This window comes from Silene latifolia, chromosome 4 (genome assembly GCF_048544455.1).
Source record: "Silene latifolia isolate original U9 population chromosome 4, ASM4854445v1, whole genome shotgun sequence".
Lineage (NCBI taxonomy): Eukaryota > Viridiplantae > Streptophyta > Magnoliopsida > Caryophyllales > Caryophyllaceae > Silene > Silene latifolia.
In genome coordinates this window covers 20,958,351-20,982,387 of record NC_133529.1, presented here as the reverse complement: position 1 = coordinate 20,982,387, position 24,037 = coordinate 20,958,351, and the positions used below count along the sequence as shown (strand labels likewise).

At 39.9% G+C, this 24,037-nt stretch overlaps 1 protein-coding gene across 1 annotated transcript; it reads right to left on the bottom strand.

Annotated features, from left to right (window-relative positions):
- Positions 1-5,275: 5,275 nt before the first annotated feature.
- On the bottom strand, positions 5,276-6,217 carry LOC141651209 (uncharacterized). Its single transcript, XM_074458929.1, has one exon. The coding sequence runs from the start codon at positions 6,215-6,217 to the stop codon at positions 5,276-5,278; it is 942 nt and encodes a 313-aa protein (XP_074315030.1).
- Positions 6,218-24,037: the final 17,820 nt, after the last annotated feature.

Genomic DNA, 24,037 nt, shown 5'->3' with positions numbered 1-24,037 from the left:
GAGTTCGTGCGGGGCCTGCTTGCGATCACGCGGCGCGGCCTTAGGGTGCAGTTCAACAACTCTCCTATCCTGGTCAAGTCCCAACTTGCTTAGGATGGAGACAGAGAGATCCCGGCCAAATCGATCTGCAAGAAACAAAGCAGGAGTTAAGCGAAAGAAGTAAACCGAGGCTCAAATATCGAAGCATAAAAGCAAAAGGGGGCCTCATACCGACCCCACTCACCCTGGCTGAGGGCCGGTATGAGGCCGATGTGACAAAGCGACTCGTCTTGAAGGACGATCTGCGTCGGAGGCATCCATCCCTTCGGCGTGCCATCCTTCTCAGCCTCGAACATGCTCATTGCCCGCACTTCGTCGTCTTTAAGATAAACCTTCTTGGCGTCCATCTTAATCTTATTACGGGAGACATATCTTTCATGCTCCCCTAACTCTCACCAAGACAAATTGACGCTGCGCTGGAAGGACCGGGCAAGTGGATAGTCCTACGGAACTTCGACATATACCCACCGCCCCTTCCGGTCTTTGCGGGACGTCGGCCTTGAGACGGTCACGTAACCCGGCTCGGTCTCGCACGCCTGTACCACCCCATGACGCCTTGGTAGTAGCCGAAGATGGTGGAGCCAGCGGAAAAGGTTCACCGTTGGGGCCTCCCCCTTAAAGAGACAAAACCATACGAAGCCAATAATCGTCCTAATGGCCAACGGGTGCAGTTGTGCCACGGCGACATTCATGGCTTTGATTATGTCCGAGACGTGTTCATTAAGAGGAAAACGAAGCCCATACTCCAGATGTCTAATATACACGCTTATACAACCTTCGGGAGGGCAACAGACTGCCTGATCACCCACAGGGACAATAATTCTATACCCCCTGCCGAAGTTATAGTGGTCTTCGAAAAGTTCAGGCCCGAAGGCACGAGCGAACTTGTTCGTCCAAACGAGATCAGGTTTAATCGAGCAGGCTTCGCCGTGCCACAAGTAATGCGGCCTCTCTGAATCAGATTGGGTCTTTTCCTCCTCATCATCATCAAAATCCTCGAGATATTTCTCGTCGATTTCAGGAGAAGACGACTTGCGACCCCCGAACCCTACCGGGGTGACAACCAGTGGCTCCTGTTCAGCGGAACGCGACGGTTCGTCCCCCGGGGTTGAGGTACTAGGCGGAGCGTCAGCAGCAGACATGGTGGCAATGAATACTTAACAAATAAAAGTTGGGGAAGAATTTGTTTTTACCTTGAAAGAAAGTGTTACGCCGAGTAAACGCTTCGAAAATTAGAGAGAGAAAACTCTTCGAAAAACTAGAGAGAGAAAATTTTTCTTGAAGATGAAATTTGCACAGCAAAATGAGGGGCATACTGCTCTATTTATAGAGCAAAGCCCATTCAGTGGACCAATCAGAGCAAAGCCCATGAAGCGTCCACCAATCAACACCAGGCCACGTGCCAAGCATGCGACCTACGTAATGTCAATCGACATACAAGTAATCCATCTTCTTCGACACGCTCCTTGGTATCTACTTGCCAACGCCGGTGATCAACCAAGCTTGGCGCAAAGACCGGCCGGGGCAATCAAAAGCACACGGCACTCCCAACCTTGGTCTCGCCAACGCCATTTCCTTTTCCACATTCGATGTCCATTACACAACAATGTGGAGGGGGATATGGTACGGCCCGAACAGACCAAGCCGAGTAAGAAGTTCGACATGCGCGAGAATACGCTCAACACGCATCGAAGGTCCATACCACGGCATAGACTACGCTGGGGGCAAATTGATGAGGCATATTCTCGCACCCGCCGACAAGTCAACATATTGACCAAGGTCAAAGCTAAAAGACAACAAGTCAAAAGAAAAACGGCCTAACCGACAAAGCCTGTCGGCCTGTCACTTGGGTCTCGGCTCGGCAACTAGCCGGCCGAGAGGCATATCCGTGTACTCACATCCAGTCCCCTCGGCATGGAGTCAACCAGGCCTGCCGGCCTGTCATGGGTCCCTCGGCCGAGGGTAAGACAGATCTTTCCACCGCTACGCCACTTGGCCACTACGTGACAAAAGGTGAAAGTCTATAAATACTCCACATCTCTCATTGAGAAATAAATTGGAAAATCTGGTATAAAACTCCCTTATCTCTCTACAATATACTTTGCCAAGTTAAACATACAACTTATCTCTCTAAGTTTACTGACTTGAGCGTCGGAGTGAGTACGCTCGGCCCCAAGCCGAGCCCTCAGTTTGTTCATCTTTACAGAAAAGAGTGAAAGGAAGAGACGAGCAACGACATCATTCTACAAGCTCAAGTGGTCACAATCCTGCTCCGTAATTACACCCGGAACACACATAAAAGCTAGACCGCCAGCTCTCCCCATAAAATCCACCTCTATACCGAAATACCCATCCAGTTTCTCTCTCACTCTCCGCATTTCACGACCACACAGTTTAGTTTCACATAAAAAGAGCATGACCGGGGCTTTCTTACGCACCAAAGCACGTAAATTATTTACAGTGTCGGGGTTGCCCAATCCCCGACAATTAAGACTTAGGAGATTCATTAGGCCCAGCGGGGTTGAGCGCCCTCAACCTCCGCCTCAGATATTAAGACGTCCTTTTCTGTCGTATGTTTAAGCTTCTTGCTGCCCTCGCCCCCAACATCATTTTCACGGCTTCTTTTCCTAAAATCACAGACCGTCCCTTCACGACTTCTCTCGATCACCTCCCTTGACAGCCTCGTCCACGTCCGTGGTCCCTTTTCCACCGTCAACACCCCAGGAGCCAAGCACGGTGTCACAACTTGCTCCTCCAGCTCATCCACCACTGCCCCACCCCTTCCCTCGCAACCCATCTCCCCCCTTACCTCTGCCCTAGCAGTCATCGAACTCCCCTCCTCCTCTCTGTCCCCCTGCCATTTCCTCCCACCAACACCCGCAAAATCCCCGCTCCTTCTCCCCTTATCTCACCACCAGCTCATCTCCTATACCCCCCATGGCTGCCCCTGTTTGTGTATCAGTTCCCATGCCCAGAGATGTCACGGTTTTCTTCGTTTTCAAATCAAGAGCAATCGCTTGCAATTTATCGATCATCTTCGCAATATCTACATCACCAGCTCGACCTTTCTTCGTCTAAAAAATAGTGTTCAGGTCTCGTCGAGCACGCCCTAGGCCCTTAACCGGTGTTTTGATCACCTTCAAAGGAGATGCCCTAAGCCAGTCCCCATAACACAATTCCCCTTCTTCGTATGGCCCATCATCGCAGTATTTCTCACCATGTCCTATCTTGCCGCACCCATAGCAATACAAAGGTAAACGTTCATACTTTACCTCGAACTCGACAACACGCCCTCCCTTCATTCTAATCGGTACCGTCGTTTTAAGGGGAACCCTAACGTCGTGCAAGACACGAATTCAAATAGCTCGGTCTAGATCACTGTTTGGCCCTACATCCATCGCAATATAGGACCCCAAAGATGCCCCAATTCTACGAACATTCGTCTCACACGATCGCCCAGTGATAGGTAAATCATAGATTCTAGTACATATTGGGAATAAGAACAAGGGAACATCAGTGAGTTTACCTTTGCAGTTGGGCTCGTTGAAGCACCATAGGAATTTGTCGAAGTGCCACGGCTAACCCTCCAAAACCCTAGCTTTATCACGTTCAGACCCGAATCGAAAGACAAAGAGCTTCTCCTTCGCATCAATAACATTCCCAATCATTGGTTTCATAGGGTTCCATAACCTAATCATTGAGTCAATTACAGCCTTCGCATTCACAGATTTGGTCGCCCCGATTTTACCAACGAGAATCAGTTTATTCTTGTCAAACCCGTCATCGACCTCTTCTTCACATTCAAAAACCCTATCATCCCCCTCAACATCCTCCACAATCGGCCTCTTCCCATCTCGGATTAAGCCTCCCATCGAACTTTCTACCTGGCCCTGCATAGAAAAACAAAAACAAACAAAGACAACAAAGCAACCACAATCTTGTGATCAGAATCACGAGATTAGCCTCGAGCAAGAAGGAGGAATTCTAAGAAGAGATAGACAAAACCCTAGGAGACTCTAGGAGGAATAGTAGATTTATTAAGAATTGACGTAAATAATGTTTTAATAAGTTATAAAGTTGTATTCAGGTAATTGTGAATTGTAAATTTTAGTAAAGTTTAGCATCATGTTGCTTCTCGCAGGTATTAAATGTGTAATTAATTCTATCATAGAACGTGGCCCGATTTTTTAGGAAAGAAAATTCTGCTTTTGACTTATTGACTTTCAACCACAGAGCGACACATAGGCTCTGTGGTTGTTCCTTTAATAAATAGGACTAGTTTTTGAACCCGTGCACTGCACGGGTAGTAATAAAAAGTATTACTGAAAGTAAAAACTTATGTATTTTTTTATTTAGTAAATAACTAAATTTTAAGAATAGTTCGCTTTGACTATCCACATACTTTTAGTAAGTTTATGTTGCTTAATTTTAATTGAAGTACCCTGCTTTTTTCTCTCGAGTTTTTAACATATGAGAGGTAAAATCTAAAAAGTGGATATAAAGTTATTGAATATTTTATAACCTGTTAATTTAGGCAATATACATTTAAATTTATTCATTGTTGTCGTTTTTTATATCATATTACCCCTATTATTTGTTATCCTCTCAATTTTCTACCTTATTTGTCATTTTCTCTCCCACCCACAATCGCCTGAACATGTGAAAGCAGCTAACATTCACTATCACTGATTACCTCGAGATTCACCAACAGACCCTCCACCGCAGTGGTAACCGCACCCAACACATCGGACCCGACGTCTATCTCAACCCCTATCTCACTCCCCCTCCCTCACACCACTATAATACCTCATCTTGCCCTTCACCATCCTCGTACGTCTCGTACCTCATCCAGCATAACCACCATCTCGGCCCTACCCTCATGCGTGATCCCTAACCCTTCTACTAACCTTATGCGACTTCTCACCCTCATCATTACCCACTCATCGCGACCCGTCCCCTATCACGGCCTCCCACCAACACCGCTAATTATTCAGCCTTTCAAGTTGCCAAATACTGTTTTTTTTATTTTGTTTATTGAGTCATGATAATTGTTAACACTTGTCTCTCAACATTATTAATTTGAGATAATTTAAAATGAGTGATTTGAACAATAAAATTAAAATGGATAAAGCATTTTTTTTGCTAACAACTTATTTACTCATTTCCTTTTTTTTTGGTAAAATGTGAGTATATATATATAAATATAAAAAAGATAGGTACATAAGGAGTTCAAGTATCACTGATCATCAATTACACATAATTTCTTATTTTGTAGCCAATCTAAATCCGTCTTAGTAAGAACTCTGAAATCTCTTCCACGGAGCCTTGTCTTAACCTCCTCAATGACTTGATTAGCTACTCCTTCTGGCCTTAGCAGCACCCCCTCCATTCTGCTTTTGTTCCTCTGCTGCCATATGCTATACACTATTCCCCATAGTAGAGCAACCTGTACCCCCTTCTGCAGTTTCGTACCTGTTCTCTGAGTGTACCAACCTAGCAGATCAGTGACAGGGAAAATTATCTGCATCCTCTGGCTCATTTCCTGTATGACCTTCCTACTGTAAACACAGGCACACAACAGGTGATCAATGCTTTCAATAGTCTGTGCACACAGAAAGCAGCTATCCTCAACCTCCAGACCATACATAATCAGTTTATCCTTAGTCCTCATAGCTCCATGTGTATACAGCCACCCCAGAAATTGGTGTTTTGGAGTCACATGCTCATTCCAGACCCATTTATACCAGGTAACAACAGGTTTTCTTTCCCTTAGCCATTCGTACCCCATAGCAGGAGCATACGTGGACTGTGCAGTCCAGGTACCATCAATATATCCAGGTAGCATTTCCTCCTTTACTTTACATATTCTTCTCCAGACCCAACTAGAATTAGCAGTAGGCTTATAGTCCAGCCAAGCCTTCCCTTTTAAGTAGTTCTTCTTCACCCATTGCACCCATATTGAATTCTTCTCCTCCATGACCCAATGCACCAGTCTGCCTATCATAGCCTTGTTCATAATTTCCTGATCTTTGAGCTCTAGACCCCCCTCTTCTTTTGAACAGCTCAACTTATCCCAAGCTACTAGTGGGACTCTCCTGTATTCAGCACTATTATCCCACAAGAAATTTTTGTAAGTAGCTTCTATTTTACTAATGATCCCTTTTGGAATAACAAACATTGAGGCTCAATATGAGTGCAATGTAGAGAGCACGGCCTTTACCAGCACCAGTCTCCCAGCATAGGAGAACTTTTTGGCCCCATAATTGTGAATTCTACTGCAAATCTTCTCAACCAGACACTCACAGTCAGCTTTCTTCAATCTTGTGGTCTGGATAGGCATCCCAAGGTATTTGAATGGCAGCATTCCCTCCACAAAGCCAGAAACCCTTAAAATATCCTGTTTAATGTGCTCTGGAACTCCTTGGAAGTAGGCATTCGATTTAGTAGCACTCACCTGTAGTCCAGATGCTTTGGAAAAGGTAGAGAATGATCTTAGCAAGAGCATCATGGAGTAGGCATCCCCTCTACTGAATAATAGTACATCATCAGCAAACATGAGGTTTGCCAGTCTGACCTCTTTACAAAGGGGGTGGTAATTGAACTCAAACTTAGTAGCTGCATATTTCAAAGTCCTGGTTAGGTACTCCATACATAGTGTAAAAATAAGAGGAGAAAGAGGATCTCCCTGTCTGAGTCCCCTCTTGCCTTGAAAATACCCAAACATGTCCCCATTCAGAGATAAAGAAAAGCTTGCAGTAGTGATACACTGCAATATCATTTCTTTAAACTCAGCAGGGAAATTAAGAGCATCTAGCAGTTGTTCAACAAATGACCATTCCACCGTGTCATAAGCTTTTTGCAAGTCTATTGATACCCGTCGTTGTGAGTATCAAAAATAAAATTTATAGTTCCTATTAAAACTAACCTAGGCTAGTGGTAACAGGGTCGAACCACAAGGAGGCAGACGTAATTTCTAGCTGTCTAAATTCAGTCTAAGGTAACAAGTATGGGGGTTGAGTTGATTTGATCTAAAGCTAAGAGTAAAAATAGTAAACTAAAAAGACGGATTAAACAGATAAAGAAGGGGTACTAGGATGATCGGTTCATTAAAGCTTCGGCGGCAGCATACTAAATAGGTCTAAATCGAACACAAGTGAGGCGGGAAACAAGAGGTCCTCTCGGTCCACTCTTAACAAATAGCATCTTTCGATCTCGCTATAGGTCCCTAATATCACTAATACTGACTGTCGTCCTGAAAAGCGACTAACGGTCTAAACTATACCTATCTTTCGATCTCAAAGACGTTTAGTCGATTTAATTGGTGATCAAATAACTTACCCTATCTTTCGATCTAATGGGTTTGTCATAAATTAAGTATCTAACTAGTCACATGCATTCGATTTGTTAAATACAACATTAAAATCAATTAAAACGAAGGGTAACCTCACGAGGTCAGTCGATCGACCGAGAATGTCAGTCGATCGACTGACACGCGAATCAGGCCGTGTTCAATACTTTGCCGCCTACGCTAAAATTCGCCTACATCCTAGCACAAATAATCTAGCTACTCATGCTAAGGGTAAAAGCAATAATAACGATGATGAAATTAACTAATGAACTCATGCTTGAGACGATAAAGTAAACAATTAACATAAACGATAAAATTGGTTACGGGAATCTAACTATCAATTCTATACTAATGAAAATAAAGAAGAACTAAAATTAGGGCAGTAGAATATCGAGATTGCAGAGGAAAGATTAGGAATAAGAACTCAAAATCCAATGCTCAACAATAATCCAAACCCTAAATTATGAAAGCTAATGTAAAACCGATGAATTTCTGAAAAAAACTAGATGATAAACTGAATGAATTAGGTTACGTTATAAAGAGAGTATACGTAACATAATTCCTAAACCTAGTAACTAGTGGGCTTGATAAATCTCGATCTTTTAATTCTCGTCTGGAATAGCGTCTTGGTCGATCGACCGTAGCGTTGCGATCGATCGATCGCTTAGCAGTGATGTACAGTAGCTTCGTACCCGATGGTTGGTCGATCGATCGATGGAGGTGGTCGATCGATCGATTAAGTCGCTACTAGACTTCATATTTTCGTGGACTTGTCTTTTGGGCCTTGAATTGCACACCAAGCTCATTCCTCGGGTGAATGCTTCACGTCATATGCAATGTGAGATACTCGGGGGCGGATTTGGCTTGATTTCATTTGGATTCTTCACATTTCGCAATAATGTACAAAATACGGAAGTAGACGGAAATATGGCGAAATGCAGCATAAACTACATGAATAAGCTCTGAAATGCGTGTAAAATGGGATGTAAAACATCATATAAAAGACACGCATCAAACTTTCCCAAACCAAACCCTTGCTTGTCCCCAAGCAAGAACTAGACTCGATCTAATGACCTAATGGAACGAGTTCAATCTCAGAGCGAAATGCAACATGTAAAGCGTAAACCATTTTAATGGACAACCAACAAACAATTAGCAAATGAATCATGCAAACGAGTTATGGAGTCGTTAAAAAATCTTTGAATCATTCAACTGCAGAGACTTATCAAATTGGACTCTCACGGGTCGCTCAAATCACACAAATAAGCACAGGTGAATAATGTATAAGATAGAAAGAATTAATTTTGTAGTGACTCCCACCTAACTACGACCTATAAGAACATGCCTGCAATCTAACATGAAAATGATCTCTACAACCGTACATACGCATTCCAACCAACAAAATGACCATGACACATGCCGAGGTATATATATGGATATGTGAGGTATGGGTAAGAAGAGGCAAAACATTTATGGAAAAGTGGAGGTACAGGTGATCAAGCTAGTACCAAAACGGAACCAAATGGCAACATCCAACTTCTTGCTCATAATCCAACGAAACGGTGCTATAGCAAGCACAAATCTCACAATTTCCAGAGATACAAGTAATCAACTAACTCCCCATGATGTAAGAATAAAACATGGGAGCAAAAATCGCCAAAAGATAAAGATTGAATTATGCGAATTGATTTCCTTTCTCGAACCCCAGTCGATCGACCTATAGGGGCGATCGATCGATCACAAACAAGATCTGAGAACTCTTTTTTTTTTTTTTTCGAATCATTTTTTCATCTTTTTTTTTTCTCTTTCTTTTTCCTCCTTCATTTCATCTTCCCAATATTATCTCAAACATGAGCATATGCCACCAAAAAACGAGTAACAACCCCAAGAACACAGACTACTAGCTTGACAAAGGACAAGCTAAATGTAGGATGTAGTAAATGGGACAAAAAGGGATATTTTTGGCAGTGTGGAGTTTATGGGTAAATTGAAAAAAAGGAAACCTCTACCACATGTGTCAACTAACCACAGACCGAATGCGTACAGGTATTAAGCAGATTAAGTTTATATTTATGCAAGTTGATGTAACATGTCTTATAAGGAGTAACTACTCACATCCTAGATAAACTGGTCATGAATGACACCGGTTATAAGCTCTAATTCTCAGAATATATGATGTAGTTTGCCAGTTTTCTAAGTCAATTAAGTCTAAAGCTCAGCAAGATGTTTTAACGAAAACTCGTAGATATGCATATATGATTCTACTAATAACATGATGATAAGCAAGGCTCAGGCAAAACAGGTGCAAAATGCAATATCATCCTTGAAATACTACCGTTCCGACTCGACCTATATGCTAAAATAAACGTGCATTTTTTTGAATTTTTGAAATTTTTTCAAATTTGTTTTGAATTTTTTGTATATATAAGAGAAATGAAATAAAACAATGCAAAACAAAATTAAACGTGAATGCAAGAAAATGATATGCGACACAAAACCCTTCCCCAAACCAAATCGCACAATGTCCCCATTGTGCAAAATCATGTAATGAAGAAAAGAGAAATGGGAATTTGCGTATATTGAAATAAATAAACATGACGTGAAGTGGAAATTGGGAACTTACAAGACTTTAAGCGCATCAAAGGAAACCTCCCCAAACCAGCGTGAGCTAGGAGGTTTCAGTAGCCAGCAGTGCTACCAATAAATACCTGAAAAGACAAACAATACCACGCATAAAACCGAGAAAACAATTTTGAAGCGGTAAAATTGTGCACAATTGAGATAATAGAAGAAATAAAGAAATGGACGGAAAATAAAGTGGAGTAGAAAACTCCCTTAAGTCCGTAAATCGACCAAACACAACAGGGGAGCGGTCGTGAATAGGTACAGCAGTGTCTTCGGTCGATCGACCAAAAGGGGCAGTCGATCGACCAGATGAACAGGAACAGAAGCTCCTGGAAAGCGCAACTCAGTCGATCGACCAATGAAGCCGATCGATCGATCAAAATCTTCTTGATACTCCTTACTTCTTCGTATTTGCTCAATAACTTGAGCTAATGAGGTCTAAAAACCTGCAAGTGCATAATAATACGCGCCCAAAATTGCGCAAAACCCAGAATAAAGTCTAAAGTACTTAAAAATCCTAAGCAAGCGAAATAAAATGCGAAGTTTTCGCGCACACAAAAGCAATAAAAATTGTCTTTAACAAAAGCAAATAAAATGAAGTTTATAACGAGCTCGATCAACTAATAGTTGATCAAGAAGGACCACGGTATGGCCCACTTCGTCAGCTTCTGGCTACTAGAGGTAGCCTCAATGGTGCTTATTTGAGCAGCTGCACCCTTCTTAGCTTCCACGTCCGTATGGCTCAATGGATCAACACTCTCACCATCGCCCCAGTCAAGGATCTCTTCGGGCTTGTCAGAATCCAAATCAGACTCTCTGGCTTTAACCGACTCGTCATCAACAACTTCATCAATTCCATAGCTCAGACAACCAAGACCTCCTCTTTAAATGATCGGTTTCTTCGCAGCTAGAGTGACCTGCAGCTCTTCCTTCCCCAAACCAGCTCCTGCAACATCTAAAACAACAGATTCTTCCTCCCTTTTGCTCCCAATCTGGGGCGGAGGGGTTAGCACAGGAGTAGTAATAGAGACAGGTAAGTCAGGAAGCACAAAGTACGATTTCTTTTCAGAAACCGTGTTACAAGTCACCGGCCACATGGGGTCCTTTTTCTTAGCCGGTTGGGCAAAAACAATAGAGTGCTTGCCTACCTTAAAAGTCAAGGTACCTAGACCGACATCTATGACTGCACCAGCAGTGTGCAGAAATGACCTACCCAAAATAATGGGAATGTGAGCATCCTCAGGCATGTCAAGTACAACAAAGTCGACGGAAAAAAAGAACTTCCCTATTTGGAAAGGGATGTCCTCTAAGACTCCTATTGGCTGGACCGCAGATCGGTCAGCCATCTGAACTGTCATGTCTGTCACCGCGAACCTAGTCAATTTAAGCTTCCTAGCTAGACTCAAAGGCATGATGCTTATACTAGCTCCTAGGTCACATAATGCCTTCTCAATAGAGAAGGTACCTATATTACAAGGAACAGAAAAGCTACCCGGGTCCTCTAGCTTATGGGGTGCAGTGTGAGACAAGTAAGAGCAAGACTCTTTAGTTAAAGTGACAGTGTGGACATGTTCAAGCGACTTTTTCTTTGACAATATTAATTTCATAAACTTAGTGTATCTTTGGCACTTGGTTAACTAACTCAAGGAAGGGTACCGAACATTCAAGCTACGAATAACTTTCTCAAACTTACTGAAAGATACCTGTTCCTTTGTCGGCACTAGTCTCTCCGGATATGGGGATGTAAGAAGTACCTTAGCCCTCTCCTCTAAGTTGCGCATGCGAAGCATCCGTGGACTTAGGCTGGAAGTCCACTGCTTTCTCCTTGTTGAAGCTTGAACCCTCCTCAGATCGTCTCAAATGTGAGCCATTGACCGTCATTGGGTCAAACTTCGGAACCGGGACGGACCCATCAGCACTCGGGTCTGGTCCTAACACCTTCGGAGTTGTCGTGCCTCAAAACAAATGGTCCCTCAAGTTATCGGGCATCGGAGGACGAAAAATCTCGCTATCAGCAGTAACCTTGGTCGATCGACCACTGTCCTCAGTCGATCGACCGTTGTACGATTCGAAGCTCCTGTAACCCGTGTATCGTCGATCGACCGGGTGTATCAGTCGATCGACTGATATACCTGGTAGACGCCTGTTTCTTTGATTTATTCGTTGAAGCTTTCTTTTGACTTGTTTCCGGCTCATCTTTTTCAACAGCGTCCTCGACCATGGCAGGTCCCTCAAGGGTGGACCCACTCCTCAAAGTGATGGCATTTAAGGTCTCCTTTTGGTCGTTTGGGTGGGCAAGTGTCAGGGAGCTCGAGTGTTACTTTTGCTAGCCAATTGAGCAATTTGGCTCTCTAGTAGCTTCATCCCGGCCTCTCTTGCTTGGGACTCCTTTAGCAACAAGTTCTTAAGCTCGGAAAATTCAGAATTCTGCGATTGTTGCTGCTGCGGCACATAGGGAGGTTTCTGATATTGTTGTTGCTTTTGATGAGGAGGTACATAAGGTTGCTGCTGCGGCGGAGGTTGAGTTGGATTCAGGACATTTTGGCTCCTCCAACTCAAGTTTGGGTGGGCATTCGGCTCATAGTAGGTGTTTGTCTGCCTATAGTGTTGAAAGGCAGCACAAGACTCAAAGGGACTAGGACAATTCTTCAAAACGTGTCCCTCAGCTCCACACCTTTCGCAGACGAAAGGACCGTCTGACACAGCATTTACTTGGTACATCCCACCTTTAGAAACTCCTCCTAGTTCATACTTGTCAAATCTTGCAGTAAGAGCTTCAAGCGCAGCAACAGAGGAAGATTCAGCAGCTCTCCTCTGGTTCCCTCTGGAATTACCATACTCAGCCTTGTGGGTGGCTAGATCGTCAATGATCTTCCACCCCTTGGTTGCTCCCAAATTCTCAGCAAATCGGCCATTGGCTGCAGCATCTAAAATGGCCCTCTGATCGTCGTATAACCCATTATAGAAATAATTGCACAAGCTCCATTTTTCGAACCCATGGTGCGGTATGGTTCGTACCAGCTTCTTAAATCGGACCCATGCCTCGTGGAAGTTCTCATCCGGCCCTTGTTTGAAACTTATGATTTGGGCTCTAATAGCAATCGTCTTAGAAGCAGAAAAGTACTTCTTGTAGAATGCCAATGCCAAGGAATTCCAATTAGTAATCCCATGAACGGCTCGGTCCATATCTCTATACCACTCCCTTGCAGCATCACGAAGGGAGAAGATAAACATGGTCTCCTTGATCTGGTCTTGAGTCACGCCAGCTAGTGGGGGTATGGAACAACAGTAGTCAATAAAGGTCTCCATATGCTTAGCTGCATCTTCATTTGCGGCTCCCGAATCGGTTTCTCTCAACCATGTTAATGTATGAAGGCTTTGGTTCGAACTTCCTGGCATCTCCTGGTAATTCGAACCCCTTATATAAGTTTTCAGCTGTCGGCTCAGAATGACTAGCTATACTCGCTTCCTCGGCCATGACTGGAATTTCTGGAGAAGTAACTGTCTTGGCTGAAGAAGTGGAAACGGGTGAAGACTGTGGGTCTTCTTCGAACAACTCGTTCTCGTAATAGCTTGACAGAGTACTCAGCTCTTCTTCTGTCGGTAATACCCTTTGTGTTCGTCTCAACTCGCGCAAAGATTTCTCTATCTCGGGATCAAATGGTACTAGTTCACCACCCGTGACTGCGCATAAGAAGAAACTACAAAAAGAATATAAGAAGAGTTTAAGGAACAGAAGTCCCTTAAACTAAGAAAGACTAAAATTAAAACAACTAAAATTAGGACTATTGCCTCCCCGGCAACGACGCCAAAATTTGATACCCGTCGTTGTGAGTACCAAAAATAAAATTTATATTTCCTATTAAAACTAACCTAGGCTAGTGGTAACAGGGTCGAACCACAAGGAGGCAGGCGTAATTTCTAGCTGTCTAAATTCAGTCTAAGGTAACAAGTATGGGGGTTGAGTTGATTTGATCTAAAGCTAAGAGTAAAAATAGTAAACTAAAAAGACGGATTAAACAGATAAAGAAGGGGTACTAGGATGATCGGTTCATTAAAGCTTCGGCGGCAGCATACTAAACAGGTCTAAATCGAACACAAGTGAGGCGGGAAACAAGAGGTCCTCTCGGTCCACTCTTAACAAATAGCATCTTTCGATCTCGCTATAGGTCCCTAATATCACTAATACGACTGTCGTCTGAAAGCGACTAACGGTCTAAACTATACCTATCTTTCGATCTCAAAGACAAAGTTTAGTCGATTTAATTGGTGATCAAATAACTTACCCTATCTTTCGATCTAATGGGTTTGTCATAAATTAAGTATCTAACTAGTCGCATGCATTCGATTTGTTAAATACAACATTAAAATCAATTAAAACGAAGGGTAACCTCACGAGGTCAGTCGATCGACCGAGAATGTCAGTCGATCGACTGACACGCGAATCAGGCCGTGTTCAATACTTTGCCGCCTACGCTAAAATTCGCCTACATCCTAGCACAAATAATCTAGCTACTCATGCTAAGGGTAAAAGCAATAATAACGATGATGAAATTAACTAATGAACTCATGCTTGAGACGATAAAGTAAACAATTAACATAAACGATAAAATTGGTTACGGGAATCTAACTATCAATTCTATACTAATGAAAATAAAGAAGAACTAAAATTAGGGCAGTAGAATACCGAGATTGCAGAGGAAAGATTAGGAATAAGAACTCAAAATCCAATGCTCAACAATAATCCAAACCCTAAATTATGAAAGCTAATGTAAAACCGATAAATTTCTGAAAAAAACTAGATGATAAACTGAATGAATTAGGTTACGTTATAAAGAGAGTATACGTAACATAATTCCTAAACCTAGTAACTAGTGGGCTTGATAAATCTCGATCTTTTAATTCTCGTCTGGAATAGCGTCTTGGTTGATCGACCGAGCGTTGCGGTCGATTGATCGCTTAGCAAATGATGTCATGTAGCTTCGTACCCGATGGTTGGTCGATCGACTGATGGAGGTGGTCGATCGACTGATTAAGCTGCTACTAGACTTCATATTTCTCGTGGACTTGTCTTTTGGGCCTTGAATTGCGCACCAAGCTCGTTCCTCAGGTGAATGCTTCACGTCATATGCAATGTGAGATACTCGGGGGCGGATTTGGCTCGATTTCCGCTGGATTCTTCACATTTCTGCAATAATGTACAAAATACGGAAGTAGACGGAAATATGGCGAAATGCAGCATAAACTACATGAATAAGCTCTGAAATGCATGTAAAATGGGATGTAAAACATCATATAAAAGACACGCATCATCTATCTTGAACATACACCTAGGAGTAGCATTTGGTCTTTCATACAATCTGATCAGGTCTTGACAGATAAGGATATTCTCCTGGATACTCCTATTTTGCACAAATGCCCCTTGGTTTTGATCAATGATATTGGGCAAAACATCAGCTAGTCTAGCACAAAGCAGCTTAGAGATTATTTTGTATATGACATTGCAGCATGCTATTGGACGAAATTGCAACACATTTTGTGGCCTCTCACATTTGGGGACAAGAGTTAAGGTAGTAGCATTGATTTGCCTGAGAAGCTTCTTATGAGTAAAGAAATCCTGGACTGTAGTAATCACATCCCCACCTATTACACCCCAAGCATCCTTAAAGAACTTGCTTGTGTAGCCATCAGGTCCAGGGGACTTGATGTCAGGAATGCCCAATAAAATATCCCTTACCTCTTTACCAGTGACTGGCCTGGTCAGCAAGGTATAATGATCAGCATTACATCTGGGTCCTTGGTCAATAATCTTCCTGTGTACTTTTTTTGTCTCCTGCTTAGCTCCCAGTAAAGCTTGGTAGTATTCCAGGAAAGCATTATGCACCAGTTCTGGAGTATCACATAAGTTACCATTCCTATCCTCAATCAGCATAACTCTATTTCCATTCCTTCTTTTTTTGAGCACTCCATGAAAATAAGAGCTATTAGTATCCCCCTGCTGCAGCCACTGAATCTTTGCTTTTTGAGCCATAAAGCTGTCCCTTGCCACAGACAGATCCCTTAAACTTTTGGTACCCTCATCCTCCTTAGATATAAGGGCCATATTTGAAGGGTCTTTCCCTATCAATTCCTGCAATGCAGCTACTCTTTTCTGCAACAAAGAGGTAGATTGCTCAATATCACTATACTTCTCTCTATTCAAGGCTTTCAGGAAAGGCTTCATGAGCTTCAAATTTTTTGCCAGCCTGAACATTGCGGATCCAGGAATACTATGACTCCAACATCTCTTAATAATGGGCAAAAAATCCTTGGCAGCTCCCCACATATTATAATATTTGAAGCTTCTAATTTGCGGGACCTGAGTAGAGTTATTAATCAAGCAGGGAGTGTGATCAAACATACCCTCAGGGAGGAAATTTGCATATAAATCTGGAAAATTATCACTCCAAGCTTTATTGATCATAAATCTATCAAGCCTACTGTAAATCCTATCAACAGGCTGTTGCTTATTATTCCAGGTAAACAATGAGCCTGTAGCAGGAATGTCCACTACTTCACAGTATGCAACATATGTTCTAAAAGGCTCAATCTCTGCATTAGGAGTATTGCCTCCTACTCTCTTAGAAGCTGACATCACACAATTGAAGTGACCTGCCATAGCCCAAGGGCCATCCACTTGACCAGCAAACCTCCTTAGATGATCCCATAGAGGGGTCCTATCTTGAATACCATTAAAAGCATAGATCATGGTTAAGAAGAAAACATTTCTACTCATCAATGCTTCAACCTTCATATAGATGAATTGAGCATTGTATTCAATAAACTGAATTCTGAATAACTTAGGGTCCCAAAGAATCCAGATTCTCCCATTATTGTGGTACCCATTATTTGTTGAAATGCACCAATTATTAAAAATATTTACAGTTCTATTGAAAGACTTGTTTTTTTTTTTTTTTTTTGTTTCTAACAAACCAAATAAACCAACTCCCTTATTTTCCTTACAATGTCATAATGTTATGCGTTAGTTGTTAGATAATTTTTTAAACTCACTCCAACTTTTATAAATTGAAAATAATACTAAGTATCTAAATTGATTTTTTGAAAACTCTATATTATCTATTACTCATGACTTGATATATATTATGGACTTAATTGGAGAAATGTTATTAAAGTGTTTTTTTTTGGTACACAATGTTATTAAAATGTTAATGTATATTCATACATTAGGTGTGAAATAATGATATGCTTAAATTTACAGATTAAGCATCTAAATTGACCATACTCAAATCTAACTGGCCAAAATTATTTATATGCTAAAAATATTTATTCTTAGGTTTTAGTATTTTCTTCACCAATCGTAAACCATTTTTTTCCATTTACCTCAATTCTATTTTCGTTGTTTATATTTTGACACAAACAAACAAATTTGTATTTGTAACAAAATTAACCAGTTTCTTACTGGTCGGTTGGTTAGCTATTTCACAACTTTAATTATCTATTTTTCCATTCTTTGATGTAATAGTCTAATGATTAATTATCTCGTACCCGTAAGTGACTGAATGATATTCTCTTAAGGTTCAAGCTTCCTAAGTTGCGAAAATTACTCATTTTTTGGCTATACGTTTGTCTTGGTAATATTTTTGAGTAATTACTCTTCCATTTCATTTTTTTATTTTTTCCAAAATTTAATCCAAATTAATCGTCTCATTTCTAAATTTAGTATGTTAAATGGATTAACAACCAATCTTATTCATACTCTAAAATTTAACCCAAATTAATCGCATCATTTTTAAATTTAGTTTGTTAAATGGATTATCAATCAATCTTATTCATAAAACTGTAACTACCACTTGTCTACTCCCTTTGTCAAAATGACATTGTTTAGGTTCATTTTTAATTAAAAGGGTAGAACTGTTATTTTACCCAAGTCTCTTAATTTTTTTCAAAATAGAATGTAAGACATTAAAAGTGGAATGAAAGAGTATCGTTTTACTGAAATATGTTTTATAAAAATAATAAAAATGTTTTTTGAACGTGTGTGTTAAGGATACACATTAATATATGAAATTAAAAAATATATTCTTTTTTTGTACCACCAAGTAGCAATACTTTCATATCTTCGTAAAAAGTTGTTCAATGTCAAATTATCTAATTATCTATATAATATATTTATTAATAGTAACAAATTTTTTTATAGAATATAACCTCTCATAAAGTAATCATCTCACAAATAGTGATGTTATATATAAGGTTTTTCCATAATTACTGTGTAAAACGGTCCTACAATATGATTGCCATTATATAAAAAACACATATTATTCACTAATAGCATTAAATTATTGTTTGCTTAGATAAAAAGACGTCATATATGTGAAACCGTCTTATTCTACAATCTCTGATTTTAGAATGATATAACTATTACAGAACGTTTAAATCGTTTTCTCAACAATTAAAATCGTCTTCAAATCTATCAAAATTATAATGGTTGAAATAATATTTTTTGTAAAAAAAAAGAAGAAACGTTTTAAAATTAGGAAAAGTATTTAAATTACCAAAAATCCTAAAGAATAAAAGATGAAAGCGGCGCAATTAAGTATTAACGAATGACTCGGTATTTCATAATTATCATCAACTCTTAATGCTTCATCCTACTCATCAAACATACTCTATCTTCAAAATTACTCGTATTTCAATTTCTTCTAATGTAAATAAATTTTTAATATTGATTCACCGAAAAGGATAAATTATAATCAAAGTTATAATATTTGGTCAAGTTATATGATTATCTTTGCACATGATTTTAGGGATTTTAAGAAAGATTCTTTTTTGATTTATAGGTAATATATGATAATGAGTTTAAAAGGATAGATTTTCAAAAAATACTCATCTTGTTTTGCAAAATCTTCTAAAAATCTTTCAAATATGGAAATTATTCTGATTATACGTAAATGGAATACTTAATTTGCAAATGACATGTGGCAGAAGCCATATGCCGATGACACGTGGCAGATGGTTTCTGCTTTAATATAATACTCCCTCCAATTTTATTTATTGTTCCTCTTTCTTTTCGGCATAAGAAATAACACAAAATCTCATTGAAGACGGCGATATCCGTCAAAAGCTTGTGACGGATACCATTTTCTTTCACAAAATACCCATGAGAGGTGAGTGAGGGAGCACATGGGGGTGCCCCACCTTGTCTCCTCTCCCTTTTTGTGAGAGGTCTTCAGCTTGGACGAGATTAGCCCGTCACCAGCAAGACGCTTTGAAGAAATAAAGGTATCAGTTTGGACCACACAATACACATGACCCCACATCAAAATAATTTTGGACCACACAAAGTTGTCCAAAAAAGGAAAGAGAGAACAATAAGGAAAATGGATAGAAAAGGAAAGAGAAACAATAAATGAAATTGGAGGGAGTATATGATACCGAGATGGAATTATAGAATGTTTTTTTTTTGACGGAATTATTCACGGAAAATTTTGCTTGATGGAATTGGAAAGCAAGTTACAGCACATAGTCCTATTTCATATCGGATTAGGAAACAAAATAGTACAGTATAAAAAGCCTCGTACACCTTCAATAATACTCGATCAAAAATCATTCTACATACATACACTAAGTTATAATTCAACCTCATACAAGCAACTTTTTCACTCCCATATACTTCAACTTTATATCTTCATCCGTATATATATCATAATAATGTCGAATCTACGACACGTAGAACTTCCTCCTGACGTAGAGATTACAATCAAAGAAAGCAATGATCCGGCCGATAGGCAGTCGAGCAACCCTAATAATTTCTCTGTTGATTTCGAGGTAATACAAATCCGTCGTCAGATAATAATATCGAATCCCGAGGTGATAAAAGATATTCGACGAGTAATACTAGGTCGAACTCCACGGGTATCCTTTGGAAACATCAAGAACCGTGCTAATTCGAACATCATCGTATGTGCCCTAGGAGTTGGCCTACATGGGCTACATGTTGATGACAAATTTAGGCATGAAGTGGTGAATAAACTAACATCCTACATAGAATCGAACCCTCGACCAACGGCTCTAAACGTCACGATTAATCTTGGAGTGGTGCTTTCGAAAGAGTTGGCTATTAGGGAGAGTTTAAAGAAGGTAATGGCTAAAGACATGGATTTTAAAGACGAGGAGGATAAATGTTGCGCAATTTGTTTGGTAGACATGGCTGCGGAAGAAGAGGAAGCAACGGTGACATGCACGCCATGCAAACATGTATTTCATGAACAATGTATTTACAGGTGGTTGAAGAAAAAGCCTCATTGTCCCCTTTGTCGTTTTAACTTGGCCAAAGCTAAGCCGATTGCGTAACCTTCAAGTTTGCTCCGTCTTTGTTCTCAACGATTTGTATTTCTTTTAATTTGTTAATTATTGTTTTTAAGGTTGGGAATTTGGAAGTGTTGAAAACTTTATATTATGGTTTGTATGATCATGAATAATCTTCTATTCTTGTTAATGCATTGAGCTATTAAAGTCAATCACCCTATAACTTCATACATCGTTAAGTTTTTTTTTAATATATGTGATTACCATTAATTAAAATATCTCTCATGAAGAAAAAATTAAACACAGATAAATAAATGATCCATATATAATATTTCGTATGACTAAAATTTTCATTACAAAGTTAGGGTATGTGATACGGTCGTTATGTACCAAAAATAAATACATAAGTACTACTAACAGAAGTCAGCGGTAAGTAGGGCCGATCTCCACAGGGAGGCGGTCACTATTCACTTGTCTACTTCGGTCTGTCTAATGTCACAATTGGGTTTTTGATTGTGTTAACTAAACTAAAGAAACTAAAGCAAGAGTGATAAAGGCAAGATAAATTAACAGAAGAAAGAGGGAACTAGGATATCGGCTCATCAATGAACGTCAGTCAATCGCAATTAAGGTCACAGATTAGTCGATGTGTCGGTCTAAGGGGCAACGAATATCTCCTTTCGGTCTCAATTCGCCCTAAAATGCTATTAGCTTAACTTTCGCCCTCACTAAAGCATCCTATTGTTCACTGCGGGTCTCACCCCTTCCAACCTTTCGGTCCAGGTTAAGGCTTACCAAAATTAAAAGGCTAATTGCTTCGAATCAACTAGCAGGATACAGTTATAGCAGCGATTAACAACATAGACTAAACAACAACGACGAATCTATAAACCTAATTAGCAATTAACATCTATTCATTAAATCACCTAATCCTAGCAGAGAAATTAGCTAGACATGAATAAAAGAGCAAGAACAAGGGAAGGGAGAATAATAAACATTAAATAAATTAAAGAGGAAAGGGAAGGAAAGAATTACAGAAATAGATCTGGAATTAATAGAGGAATAAAGTAGCAGCAGTAAAAGTAACGTATGTGGTAAAAATCGAGAGGAGAAGCCCCCTCAACATGACGTCCTAACTTCCTATTTATAAGAAAATAGGATTATTAATTAACCTAATGATGGATTAAAACTAAAAGCCCAAGCCCATAAGAGAATCCACTCGATCGAGTGATTTAGAACCACTCGATCCAGCAAATCCAAGCTCAAACCGTTCGATCGAGTGAAATAACCACTCGATCAAGTAAACACTAAATAGCAACTGTTCGATCGACCATATAAAGCACTCGATCGACTGATTATTTAATCTAAAACCACTCGATCGACCTTTAAAGTGTTCGATCGAGTAAAAACTAACTTCAACAGCTCATAATCTCGTTAGTTCAGCTTTGACTTGTCCTTTTAGCTCCCGAAACAGCTTCACGCATCCCAAGACAGCTACATTTCCGCTTCAAATTCACTCTTCCTCCAAATGCATGCTAAACGGACGATAAAAGGCTTGATTTCACTACTTTCTGGTCCATTCCTGCAAATAGAGCAAAACACACCAAAGTAGCATATTCGAGGCATTTCGTAGCATAAACTACGATAATAGCATAGAAATACGTGCATAAAAAGGCCTAAAAAGACTATATAAAATGCACGTATCAAATCTCCTCAAACCAAACCTTTACTCGTCCTCGAGTAAACTAAATGCAAACTAATGGAACGGAAAAGATAACTCAGAGCTAGCTACAAATGCCCACTTAAACCAATTTAATGCAAGTAAACTAGCACTTATAGCAAATAGTCAAATGCAAACGAGTTGTAGGATGTTTATAATAAAGCTGAACCGTCGACCTTGCAAGACCTTTTAAATTGGACTCTCACGGGTCACTCTTCTCTCATGAAGCAAAGGGTGAACATATATATGTAAGAGAGAAAGAAATATAGTCCCTCACCTAGACTACGACCTACATAAACATTCATGCAACTAATATGATAGACAATTCTAGCTACCGTACACACATTCCAACCAAACAAGGTCCTGTCACAGCCGAGGGCTTACAAAAATATGGTAAAGTGAGGCAATGGGTAAGAAAAGGCAAAACATTTATGGGAATGTGGAGGTATAGGTGATCAAGCTAGTACCTAAACAAAACCATATAACAACATCCATTTCCAACTCAATTATAGATTTAAGCATGAGTGCCCTTCATTTGGCACAAAACTCACCAAACCGAACTGAAAATACTCCTCAATAAATGTTAATAAAGCATAGGAGCAGAAACCGTCAAACAAACAACATCTTTTTCGAAATCTTTTTTTTATTGAGATTTTCTATTCGGTTTCTTTCTTTTTTTTTCTTCACGTTTTTTTTCTGTTTTTTTTTTTTCATTTTTCATTTCTTTTTTCTTTCTTTCTTTTTCACGTCTTTTTTCATCATCCTCCCTTTCTTCATAGATTACCAACTCCGAATCAATATAAAACAAGCCAAACTTGGCACGATAAACATTATACCGCAAAACAATCTAAACTAGCTTGACAAGGCAGGCTAAATTTGGATGTAGTTAAGGGTCAACAGGCAAATTTGGCTAATGTGGAGTTAAATGGGTAAAAATGAAAGAAAGAGAAATTGTAAGCACCTCCCTGCATGTGACACCAACCACTAACCCGAATGTATGAAGGCAAAAAGCAATTGAATTTCATATACGTGCAAATTAATGAACATGTTATGCAAGGAGTAACTACTCACAATCCTACATGAAACTGATCATAAATGACACAAGTTTATAAGGCTTAATCCTTAGAAATTATAAGTAGGTTCCCAAAATTTCAGGTCAAGTCTATTCGTTCAGCTAAATTTAAACATTAACTCGTAGATATGCAATAAGACAATGCTAAAAGAATAATAGTTTACAGCAAGCTAAGGCTTAAGCAATAAGCCAAATTACAGTGCAATTTCATCACTGAAATCCACCGTTCCGACTCAACCTATATGCAAAAATAAACGTGAAATTTTCAGTTTTATCAATTTTTTGAAATTTTCAATTTTATCAATTTTTTTGAGATGTTCAAATTTTATAAAAATAATAGACAATGCATACATAAATTAAATATGATAACTGAAAAACAATATGCAGACACAGATATGGATGCATAACCTCCCCAAACCAAACCGTACAATGCCCTCATTGTACCAAAACATGGAAAGGAAATGCAAACTAAAAGAGAAAGAGAGTAAATGCGGGAAGCTTACAAGAATACGCGAGTAAGGGACCTCCCCAAACCGACCATGAACATGGGAGGTCGCAAAATAGCTCAGAATACCGTCACAGGAGCTAATCCAAGTCAAAACCACTCGATGGCACTCGATCGAGAGGATTTAGTGGTCGATCGAGTGGGTTGGGCATCCAAAACTGCTCGATCGAATGGAAATTAGGTCGATCGAGTTGTTCTCTCTTTGCAGGTGCTCGATCGAGTGAAATAAATACTCGATCGAGTGATTTCAGCAGAAAAAGCTCTCGATCGAGTACAAAAAGTACTCGATCGAGTGATCCTTAGTGTGTTCCTGCAAAACGCAATAAAAATAGCCCGCAAACTAACAAAACATGCGTAGCTGAGATAGTCTATGGTATGAAAACCATTTATTACAACTGAAAGGAAATAGAAAATGAAAAACAA

Excerpts from the sequence above, each read along its gene's own strand:
- LOC141651209 (XM_074458929.1), bottom strand. The coding sequence starts at position 6,217 with ATGTTTGTTATTCCAAAAGGGATCATTAGTAAAATAGAAGCTACTTAC.